The sequence below is a fragment of the Podarcis tiliguerta genome, assembly GCF_965153285.1.
Source record: "Podarcis tiliguerta genome assembly, chromosome: 1".
Classification (NCBI taxonomy): Eukaryota; Metazoa; Chordata; class Lepidosauria; order Squamata; family Lacertidae; genus Podarcis; species Podarcis tiliguerta.
The window spans coordinates 78,194,103-78,206,215 of record NC_139534.1 but is presented as its reverse complement, the minus strand read 5'-3'; the positions used below and the strand labels follow the sequence as shown (position 1 = coordinate 78,206,215).

Below are 12,113 nucleotides of genomic sequence, written 5' to 3'. Positions count from 1 at the left end.
TCCCCTCCTAAGAAATAATAGGGGCACAACCAGAATTGTAGGTTTTTTTTAGAATTTATAATCCCTCCAGTTGCTGCTCAGATTCTATATGTGATTAATTCCACCTCTCTAAAGATGAACCCTAGATATCTTTGAGAGTAAAGCAATTCACCTTTAATGCCAATCAATTCTGTCAATTTACACTACAACACCACCACTCTACTTACACTATTACAAACCTTACACAAAAGGTTTGCTTATTCTAGCCTTAGAAATCTTGCTGGCCACCTTGATTACAAACTGTTACTTCTAAAAAAGCTAAAAAAGCCACCTAAAGCTAAATTTGCAAGGTTCTGAGAGTCTATCCTGCAACAGCAGTGCAGTATAAGCAACCTTCAAAGTTTTTCTGCTCACATTAAACTTTTTGTCTCATATTTCCTATATTATTTCACTAAGCAAAGGAAAAAATCATGCTATGGGCTCTTTAAAGTGTTTCATTTAACTTGCATGTTAATTCCTGAAGACAGTGATCTAAAGTTTAATGATATCAAAGTTTGCTTGTTTATATAGATATTAAAAAAACATACCTGTGGCAGTGCAGTATTAAGCTGTCGTTGTAGAGAATCCCTTTCATGACCAACTTCATGCAGTTTACCCTGTGTTAATGCTAGTGTCTCTTGAGTCTCTCGCAGTGTGTCCAAAAGGCGATCTCGTTCCTCCAACATGGATACCATTAATTGCTCGAAATGGGAATCAGCATCCGACTGTAGGGGGGAACCTGAACCATGGCTTCCACCTCCCCCTGAGGGAATCTCTGCCTCACTGATAGTTGGCATCACCTCGCACATCATCTTGAAATGAAATTTAAGACTTATTTAGTTATACCATTAACATGGCAAAAAATACAAATCCAGAGTAAGAGCTTTTACGTGCAATGGCCTTCCCCAATGACATAAAGTACCCCACAACCTCTTTAACTTATCTGAATGTAGAAGTGGAGGTTTATTATCAGTGTCTTTACAACTGTGTCATGTCAAATGACGTTTATGAGCTAAGTATAAAACAACTATGTATTACTAGTACTAACTGCTAACACAATACCTCATTTTCTAACTTGCTACTCCTAACAAGATTCTTATGCTACATTACCTATAACCTGACAAAACCAAATGCCTTTAAAGTCCTCAGATTCACTTAACACAATTGTTCAACACACTTATCCTGTTGAAGTTATTAGAGGCAAAGGGGTGAATCACCCACATATTTGTGGGTGAGATTAGGAAATCTTATCTGCATTGCAAGTATAGAACCACAGGCAGTAGTTATTAAGCAATGTAAATGCAATGATTTAAAGAACATGCATCCTATCCTGTAACTGGTACAAAACTTAAAAGCAAGCTTATGATGCATATAAAATCAAAGATCTACAGTAGAACTACAATCAATTATATGGAAAAATAGGTACCCCCAGGTTCTTAAAACTGCCCTCTGCCCTCATGAAAGCTAGCTAGGTTTTACTGTCTACATGAGCTTATTATTGTAGCTGCACAATCTCCATTACAGAAATTTGTTGCCATTAAAATAGCATTAGAGCCTTTTTGCAGTTGGATGCCGCCATCAATTAATAAGCAGGCAGGTTCTTAGGAAGTACAACACAAAAAGCAACCTCATGAACAAGCAGAAGATCAAAGCACTAACAGCAATACAGCATCACTAGACCCTACAATGCATCACAAAAAGCCACCATGGGAACAAAATACAAAAGCATCAAAGCACATGTTAAACTATTTTAATAATAGTGACTGTATAGCTCTTTAAGTTTTAATATGTATGTGGACATATACACTTCAGTACAGCATTACAAAAAGTACCAAAAAAAAACTGAATAAGTGTGTCTGTTCCCTGACAAAACTGAACAGCTAACTTTCTATTAAAGCCAACCAAATTAAGCAGTTCATCTAATAAAGTCCTTTATCCTTCCTTAGATGTTCATAAAGACTGAGCTAAACATAAGCAAGCAATTTTCTCAAGGGCCATGCAATGGGACCAATTCCACTCCCCATACGTTTATGATTATATAATGAAAAACTTCATTTATAATTCTTAGGCATTAATCAACATAATCAAAGTGGAATGTATGTAGTTACTTTTCTCTTAGTTATCTCATGTTTTATAGCTGCTAACTAAAATAATTTATAAGCTTCCATTGTTTCATTTACCTTGGTCGGTGAACAAAAAAGGCTTTGCCAGAGGCTAAAATTTTCCAGCAATATCAGCTCTTTTCAGCAACTCGGCATGATTTCCAAAAACATTTCAAATGGTAGAGCAGCCATCCAGCTTGACTACAAAATCCATTCATTAAATAATCCTTGAACCGCAAACAAGAGGATAAATAATCTTGCTTGGAAAAGGAGATGGTCCAACAGGAGCAGCAGCAGCAAGATAATATCGTCCTCTGGGGTAAAGAAACAGATACGGAACAACCTAGTCTTCAAGCTAGCTCCCTTCCTATCTAATCCTGGCTTACAAAAAAAGCCAGGTTAGGAGAAGCGTGTGGCCAAAAAAAAAGGGCCAACTGTTTTCAGTGCTTCTAGGCCGACAATCAATCAACAGTGCACAGTATACAAAGCTCACTTTAGGTCACGATGGCGCTACTTAAAAAAACCCGAAGATACAAAAAAAGTTGGGAGAACTTCTCTATTCCCGCAGGAGCTGGGAGGGCGCTCCTCCAACCCGCCTCTCGTTAGGCAGCGCAGGAACTTTTCCTTCTTTCAGCTTCTCGGGTCTCTTGTCCCGCATTTATAATTCCTCTTAAGCGGGTTGTTGGTTGTTTTCTTTCAGAGAGAGGCGGCGGTGGGTGGCGGCGTGTGCGGTAGGGAAGCTTCAAGGGGGCGCAGAAACCCTTCTGGGCATCTTCCCTGGAAGTTTAAAAAGGGGGGGGGGAGCAGCCCCAATCCTTAATCCCCACCCCAAAGTGTAGAAATTGGATGGAGAAACCAATAAAACGCAGAAGCGGCTGAAAAGTTGGGAGTGGGTGCGGGGGAGCCCGAAGTTGAGCTGCTTCTCCTCGGAGGTTCCCCCCTCACCAGGAGGAAGAAGAGGGGGCAGGAAGGTGGGGCTTCGCTTCCCTTCCCCGGAGGCCTCGGCGGAGAGAGGCGAGCGCCCCTCACCCTCGAGCCCGGCCTTCCCACCCGCAGGTCGCTCCGCCTCCTCCTGCCGCCACCTCCGCATCCGAGGTGGCCACGGCGGCGGCGGCGGCGCTGCTGCTGCTGCTCTCTCGGCGCTCCTCCGTCCCGCGGCGGCGGCCTCTGGCCCGGTAGGGTCCCGCTGGTGGAGCCGAGGAGAAGCTGAGCGAGTCCGGCCGCCGCTGCTGCCTCCCAAGCCGGGCCCTCAGCCGCCGCCGCCTCCTCCTGCTCCGCGCCGCCGCCGCCGCCGTCGTTCAGAGTTTCGTCGCCGCCTCCCGCCGCTCCCGGCAGCCTCCGCGGCTCCTGCACACAACAGTGCGTGGCCCACAATGCACCGCGCGTCAAGGACTGGGCCGCTGCCTCGCGTCCTTCTCTCCCGCCCCGGAGGCTCGGGGCTGCGGGTTCGAGACTCCGCCGCGGGGAGCCCGCGATGGGGATCAAATCACGCGCTTTTGTACTGTTGTGAGGGATGTTTATGGGGGCTGCAAGTGGGATTGGGGAGAACTTCTCTCTCTCTCTCCCGCGGAGGGAAGGGGAGACCAAGGCTGCAAATCCTGGGCACGTTTACCCGCGAGTAAGCCCCGTGGAACGCAGTGCTGTCTTGCTCCCTAAATGAAGGGGCCTAATGCTGCGCTGCCTCTTCACCCTGCCATCATCACCAGGGGGGCTCTGGGGCTGCTTTCCGTTGCCTCTCGCCATTCGCTGGTGGAGATCTGCCCTCTCGCCACGCCAGCAGTGTTCTTCCCCCTGTGAGCTGGAAGCGCAAGGCCAGCCCCGGGGGTGGGGAGGAAGAGGGGGGACTCGCTGGCAGGCATCTGGTACAAGGATGGAAAAGAAAACATACCTCCTAGCAGGGGCTTCTGAGGGCTTAGCCGCAGGGGATTAACATTTTTGTGAAGGGTGAAGAGGGTGGGGGAAGGGAACTGCCCCGGTTAATGAGTTACACAGTGACCAACGCTCAGCTGCTTCTGTTTCTGTCGTGTTCCTTGGGCACTGAACTCGAATCCGGCCGGGAGTCGGTTTCTCGGATCCTGGATTTTAATATGTCACGTCTGCAGCTGTTACACGTGCATTTGCAACAATCTAAGAAGAATTCAGAATTAACGATTAGGCATTCCTCCACTGGAAGCGGAAGTAAAGCCCACTGAATTTAGTGAGAATAAATATGCATGGGATTGGCCTGTGTGTTGTACTCCAACACATTGCGCCTCTTGGGCTTGCCGATCAGAAGGTCAATGGTTCCAATCCCCGTGACAGGTTGAGCTCCCGTTCCTCTGTCCCAGCTCCTATAAACCTAGCAGTTCGAAAGCACACTAATGCAAATAGATAAATAGGTACTGCTGCGACAGAAAGATAAACGGCCAGCATTTCCATGCACTCTGGTTTCTGTCAGGGTGTTCCATTGTGCCAGAAGCGGTTTAGTCATGCTGGCCGCATGACCCACAAATTTTCTGTGGACAAACGCCGGCTCCCTCAGCCTGAAAGCAAGATGAGCGCCGCACAGTGGCGTAGTGTGGGGGTGCAGGGGCGGCCGGGCGCAACATCTGGGGGGGGGGCGCTTGCACTCGCAGCTCTCTGCCCCTACCTGGCTCACTCACTCTCACTGCAGTGCTGGCTGTGCGAATCCGATCCGAGCCGCTGGGTCGCCGCCCACTGTGGAGGGGAGGGTGCCAGGCATGCGGTGCGGGGCGGAGAGAGAGAGAGGGACTATCTGGGGGAGGGACAGTGCAGCGGGGGGGGCAAATTACTTGCCTTGCCCCGGGTTAGGGAGCGCAATTTACTTGCCTTGCCCCGGGTGCTGACAACCCACGCTATGCCACTGGCGCCGCAACCCCATAGTTGCCTTTGACTGGACTTAACTGTCCAGGGGTCCTTTACCTTTTTACTTCAACCAGTAGCTTATGGCAGCTCAGGAGTCGCCAACCTTCTTGGGCCCATGGGTACACATGCAAACCAAATAAACTGGTGAGGCACTGCACACATGCCACAACCAAGCACACACTGCACTTGAGGCTGCCTCCACCCCCACCCCACCCCCAGTATTTCTGCTGCCTCATCTTACCCCACCCCCAGGGAGCAGCTGCAGCACTCAGAGCCAGGAGGACAGCACAGCAGTACCTCATCTCAGATGCCAATATTTTTCTGTGCCTTCACATTTGAGAAACTTTCTAGAAACATTATTCTTTACCTATTTTGTGAAAGAAGGACAGTTGTAAAAGGAAAAAGAGATCTTCACACGTGCATCATAGGAGCATTCATAGGTTTAAAGAAAATGTGAGATGGATATACTAATTTGATTGTCTGACCTCTTTCCCTCCCTTTCTGGATGGCAGTGAAACCAAGTTCCCATCACTACCCCAAAGAAGAGAAAACGGCAAACAAGCAGGAGCTCCTCTTTGCCTCAATCACTGCTCACTTCTTTGTCCACTCTCTTGGGAGAGAGCAGTGACAAAATAGTACTAGTGGCCTGTTCCACAGTGAGACAAGGCTTTCCTGCTGACAGCATCTTGCCCAAGGCCCTCCCCCCAAACAACAACCTTCTGGAGGTGGCGCTGGTGTCCATAAAACAGAGAAGTTGCTATGGAAAGGGTTTTATAAGGGTGGGTTATTTGTAAGCCGCTGAGATAAATGAGCAAAAAGATGTCAAGAATATCCTATCTGCACCACCTGGGGAAATGGTGGTCATTCTTCATACTGATGTCACCAACATGGTGCCTTTGAGGAGTCCCCTGATACCCATAAGCCCCACCCTGCATTGCCTCCTTTGTCATGTGACGTCAGTTACTGCCCCCTCGAAATATACAGAAAACCAAAGGAGGAAATCGGAAGAGGAATGCTGTTCTTCCCACTTCCTCTTCTAGCTCCATGCACTTTCCACAGCTCTGACTGGCCCCTGCACAGATGAATTGAGAGTGGGTGGGAAAGAGGAACAATCTGGGAGACTGCAAGGGGAGTAGATTGGAGGGACCAGTGGTGAGCATGTCGGTGCTGCATATAGGAAAAGCACTGAAGGCTAATTTGATTAATGGAATACCTAGCCTCTAGGGTGTGGGGCTTTAATGTTGTACTCTAGAATCAGCCCCTTCCTTCAGGTCATCAGTTACATTTTCTACTGTTAAGGCTTGGTTTCATGTATATACGTGAGCTGTTTACTTCACTGGATGAAAAGACAAACTCTGCTAAAGAAGGAGAGGGTGGAATATCTTAACACTGGGTGAGTAAGGAGATATTTCCCTGACAGGAGGACTGATTTTTAGTCACCTCCCTCCAAAACACTGCAGGAGTCAGGCTAGAGATGGAGAGAGTGCCAGAGAGTGAGAAGGCATTAGAAAAATAGATGCTGTTGAAATTGCACAATATTTTCACAGTTGCCCACCACCCACCCCCGCCATCAAATCACATCTTACATCTGTTTCCATTGACTGAACCATACAGATCACAGATTTAGTATGGCACAAAAACATGAGGTGGTATTCCACTGAGCTACACTCAGAGTAGATCCATTGAAAGTAATGGGCCTAACTCAGTAATGTTCATTTATTTCTATGGGTCTACTCTGAGTAAACATTAGCTGTATACCACTAATGGATTCTTTTGCTTCTCATGATTTTTTTTTAAAAAGGGATCATTTGTGGATGGTTTTGTTGCCAGTGGAAAAATAATGAAGATTCATGTGTAAGTTCTAATTTGATGGTTGTGGGGAGTGTCTAAAATTCTTCAATTTCAAGAGGAGCTATCTGAATTCTACTGGATATGACATTTACCAGACCTCATAGGAAAAAGCACAAAATGTGTGTGATGCACACACTTTTTCTTTCTGTGAAAGGGAGGAGAGAAAATTATCCAGGGGAAGCAGTCCTTATGGCATTCTAAAAAAATCCAAATGTATCCTTCATTTTTGAATGTATGTAAATTAACTTACTGCCCTAGGTTCTTCACACATTCCTAAAAGACAGTTTTGAATAGGACACCTAGAAAGGAAGGAAAGTGAATGGATATATTGGTTTGGTTTTGATATGACACATGAAAATGGAACTACCCACATTAATAAAAGTTGAAGGTGGCAGAGTAAAGAGAGTTATACAAAAAAGACCCCAAAACCCCAGAAGATTTCAACTGGGGCTTTGCAGAGATGTTCATGCCCCATAGTATTTTTTAAAAAAAAACAATAACCCAACAACTAAGAGGGAAACGTGTCTAAACTGATAGTTGCTCTAGAAGGAGATTTTATCTGATGCATAACTTCAGGCTGCTCTGATGCAAAGGAAAGATAAGAAGGGCTCATAAGAGAACCAGCTGGATGAATAAGGAGCTGTCGGATGTCCTGAAAACCAGAAAGGAAACATACAGGAAACAGCAGGACACACGATTACCAAAGTATATAAAGAAAGGCTTTTGTCACAGTTCCAGTTGAAATTCCTTTTGGCAAATAACAGATGTTATGTTGCCCAGCTGATTGGAGACACACTACAAGATTGATCCAAAGTTAGTTGCGTCCTCGTTGCTCACACAAATGAGCCTTACTATTGACTATAGACCACAGCAGCTCCAACTTCACATCCCCTATGAAGATCATAGCCTGCTCTTGACTTGTGTTCATTGGGAGATGTGCATTTGGAGCTGCTCTGATATTGTAGGTGGGGAAATGTGAGTTAGTGAGTGTGTATATTAGAATATCTGCATGTATGAAGGAGCTCCTCCGGTGGGCTTAATGAATCGTAAATGAATTTATCAGAGGAAGAAACAAAGTGAATTCTACATGGTTCTTTTCTTTCAGCATTTGCACTGATAGCACCATCAGTGCTTGTGGCATTTTATAGAGTACAAGAGGAGCTTATAACTTGAAATTATTTTTGTGGCACACAGAGGAATGGGAAGGAAGTGCAGGCATGCATATATAGGGTAGCCATATGCAGTTTCTTCCGTCCCTTGCATGTGTTTAAGTTTGCTTACAGGTGGGTGCTGTATGAGGATGTGAATAATATACAAAGTTGATTGGTGTATTATCCACATCCTCATTCCCATGCCCTAATGTAACTCTTACCTGTGATTAAACTTAAGCTACACAGGTGGGTAGGTGTATCTGTTAAAAATGCCATTTAGACCTCAAAACACTTAACTGGAAATTGAAAAATGAAATGTAATGAATAAAAAGATAAAGCACTATGTGAAAGAAAGAAATGTTTATAAATACTAGAGGGACGTGGATAGCTAGTCTCTGACACGGCTGAGAGGATTTGTGGATTATAATTGATCGCTGTCATGAGCTGAGCTCGAGTAGGAATGACTGAGATCACAGTAAGATTTTCTCCTTACATTTTGTTCTGGTGCACTGGCTTTCTGCTGCCTTGCCCATGGTCTAGGGTTTGTGCACTGCACAAGTTTCTTTGTACTTAACAATTGCTAAAAGTAGGTCCTAAATGGGTAAAAATAATTCCTCTTAACTATGTGAGACAGATGTGAGACAGCTTTTATCATTTCATGCATGACTCATTCCGGTGTGTCTTAGGGCTATTTTCCTTTTGTGTCTGGACCAGAAGATTCTCCTGACAAACGTCAAGGCCATACTGTGCCGTATTCCCTACATTTTCCTATAACACTGCAGCATTCTGCTGGACAGAAGCCAGTCAAAGCTCCAGAGATGGTGCAGTAGCTCAGTGCAAAAGTCCATGCATACTGTATTAATGTAATGTTACTCTTACGGGACGGCGCATGCCTTGCACACTGAAGGTCCCAGGTTCAACATCCCACATCTCTGAATAGGGTAGGGAAACACTCCTGCCAAAACCCTGGAGAGCTGCTGCCACTCAGTGCTGAGCTAGATGCGCCAGTGCTCTGACGTGCGCAACAGCTGCACATGCAACAGTGGTCACGTGGACATGACATTTACTATGTCCCAGCACAAAAAACAAATGAATGTAAATATACTAAGTACTTTGTGTATACTTTATAAATGCCTATTAGCGATACAGTGGTACCTCGGGTTACATATGCTTCAGGTTACAGACTCCACTAACCCAGAAATAGTGCTTCAGGTTAAGAACTTTGCTTCAGGATGAGAACAGAAATTGGCCTCCGGCGGCACGGCAGCAGCAGCAGCAGGAGGCCCCATTAGCTAAAGTGGTGCTTCAGGTTAAGAACAGTTTCAGGTTAAGTACGGACCTCCGGAACAAATTAAGTACTTAACCCAAGGTACCACTGTATTGCATCAGCCAGTTCTCTGCTATGACACAACAGCAGGACATAACAATGGCCTGTTGGTGGGAAAGAAACTGCCATGGGGCTATCAAAGGTTCTGCACGGGAGCCTCTTGAAGTCTTTTGGCCTTCAAGGAGCTGTGCATCCTGGCCCAACTGCAGTGGTACCTCGGGTTACAGACGCTTCGGGTTACAGGCGCTTCAGGTTACAGACTCCGCTAACCCAGAAATAGTACCTCGGGTTAAGAACTTTGCTTCAGGATGAGAACAGAAATCGTGTGGCAGCGGCGCGGTGGCAGCAGGAGGCCCCATTAGCAAAAGTGGTACCTCAGGTTAAGAACAGTTTCAGGTTAAGAACGGACCCTTTGGAACGAATGAAGTTCTCAACCTGAGGTACCACTTACTGTTTCAGCTGTAGTTGCTTGGGCAGATGTGAACAGGCAGGCAGTGGTACCTCCTTCCTAGGCATCAGATACCACAACTACAGCAGCTCAATGGAAGCAGACAGATCCTGGAAGTGCTGCCTGTCTTTTAGGTGAATGAAGTAGGATGGGATAGGTCAGGGGTACACAGGTATTAGACTTGTGAGGTCTGCTTTCACTTTTGTTTACTTGAACCCTGAGACCCACTATCCAGAGCCAGGCACAAGAGAGTGGAGATGCCCTAAGAATTAAGGATATATCTCATGCTTCCATGCAAGCAATGGAACGATTGTGGAATATGGATATAAAATTTACAGCATGTTATGGTTTAAGAGAAAATTATATGAAAATGATATATCGTTGGTACCTAACACCGAGTCAACTGGCAAAAATGTATAAATCTAAATCAAACAAGTGTTGGAAATGTAAAGAGAAAGAAGGTTATTTATATATATATGGTGGTCTTGTAGTAAGGTTAAAGCTTACTGGGAAATGATATATAATGAATTGAAAAGGATGTTCAAAATAACCTTTGTAAAAAAAAACAACCATCCAGAAGCTTTCCTTTAGGGAATTATAGGGACAGAACTACCTCAATTGTATAGAAATTTATTTATGTATGCTACTACAGCAGCAAGAATGCTACTCACCCAAAAATGGAAAGAAGCAGAAGTCCCAGCAAAGGAAGACTGGATACAAAAACTTATGGAATATGCAGAAATGGCAAAACTTACCGGAAGAATAAATCAAGATAAAAAACTTTTTATAAAAGAATGTAAATGGTTTATTGAATATTTACAGACAAATTGCAAACAGAGAAAAACATTGGCAGGATTATTGTAATAACCTGCAGTTTCATAAGAGTATATATTTAAAGTAGATAATTAAATGAGTAAATTAAATGAATTTGGATATGCAGAAGATATAAAGTAATAAATTTAAGGATCCACAGAAAGAGGGGGAAAGAAGTCAAACTTTGAAATGTTAAAGTGAATGTAAAATTAATGAAATGTATAAACTTGGAAAGTATAAATAAAATCTTTTTTAAAAAGAAAAAAGGATAGGATGTATCTAACTACTTGCTCATTCCAGAGCAAACGCCCACTTCTGGTTTCTTCCCAAGCTTTCTTTATTTCAGTAGCCTATTTTAGAAATGGAGGGGTGAAGGGAACCTTTTAACTGTTCCAATTGTTGCACAAATGGGAGTTGGAAGCCCTTGCCAGTCTACTGCAACTGACAGTACATTGCAATCTGCCTTCCACCTACCCCTGGGGGTTGTTGTTGTAACACTCTTGGAATAAGGGGAATATTTCCAGAGGTGCTCAGAGGATCATTCTAGGGACTCATGCATGGGATGATTACTTTATGCTTTGAATCTGCTCAGCATTTCAGAAAGGCAGTTTAAGAACAGGTTATTTCACTTAATCTTTTGAAAGAGAGGGAAAAACCCACCCTCTCTCTTTGGTGGTATTACACAATACAAAGAAGGATGCCTTCGTAATAGCTTCCTGGCTGATAAGAGGTTTTACCATGTTTTGTTATTGTTCTCATTTCTGCTGTGCAAGTTCATTAACAGATTGCACTTGTATACAGATTGTACTTTGTATACGGTTTATAAGATAATATGATATTTTTAGCTGCAATCACATGTAACCCCATTCTATGTCACTGACAGCAAATCATCAGCACAGGATGATTCATCCAAGGTCCATTGGATAAATATCTAAGACAAAAACCCAATCATAGAATCAAGTTCAAATGAACTGAAGGATACAAAAGCTCCTTTTCTTCAGCTGTTGACATGTTAGAGCCTAAAGCTTAGGAAAAGGGGTTAGCGTTTTTGCTTCTTCCTTTTTAAACACACACACCTGTTTTCTTTCCTCTTGACAGTCATGGCATATGAGGACAAGCTCTTGACAGAAGCAGAGTTTTAATTCTGATATTAATCTAGGTTCTTAAGTAGGCTTATTTTGTGTCAGTATACATGAAAAATATAGTATGGCAGCTAACAGTATATGCAATGAGCTGGGCTAACCCCTATACAGAGATTGCCTTATAGGTAGCCATTAGCAAGTCACTAATCTCTCCGTTTGTCCCCCACCCCACCCCACCCCAAATATGAAAATAACAATACTGATCTATAGCTATTACTCTCTGCTAGGGAAGAAGAAAATGAGTTTGGATTTGATATCCCGCTTTATCACTACTCAAAGGAGTCTCAAAGCAGCTAACATTCTCCTTTCCCTTCCTCCCCCACGACAAACACTCTGTGAGGTGAGTGGGGCTGAGAGACTTCAGAGAAGTGTGACTGGCCCAAGGTCACCCAGCAG

The 12,113-nt window shown here is 44.3% G+C and overlaps 1 protein-coding gene across 6 annotated transcripts in view; it reads right to left on the bottom strand.

Annotated features, from left to right (window-relative positions):
* The window catches only part of PPFIA1 (PTPRF interacting protein alpha 1), a 53,764-nt gene extending 50,300 nt beyond the window's left edge, over nucleotides 1-3,464 (bottom strand). For 4 of the 6 annotated variants that reach the window (XM_083422502.1, XM_083422503.1, XM_083422504.1 and 1 more), the window contains exons 1-2: nucleotides 2,199-3,445; nucleotides 567-830 (exon numbers count right to left, since the gene is read on the bottom strand). In XM_083422502.1, the coding sequence (XP_083278628.1) occupies nucleotides 567-830 (264 nt within the window). In that variant the 5' untranslated portion in view covers nucleotides 2,199-3,445. Of the gene's footprint in view, nucleotides 1-566; nucleotides 831-2,198 lie in introns of all 6 variants that reach the window. The other 2 variants (XM_083422505.1, XM_083422506.1) reach the window with 2 other exon arrangements.
* Nucleotides 3,465-12,113: the final 8,649 nt, after the last annotated feature.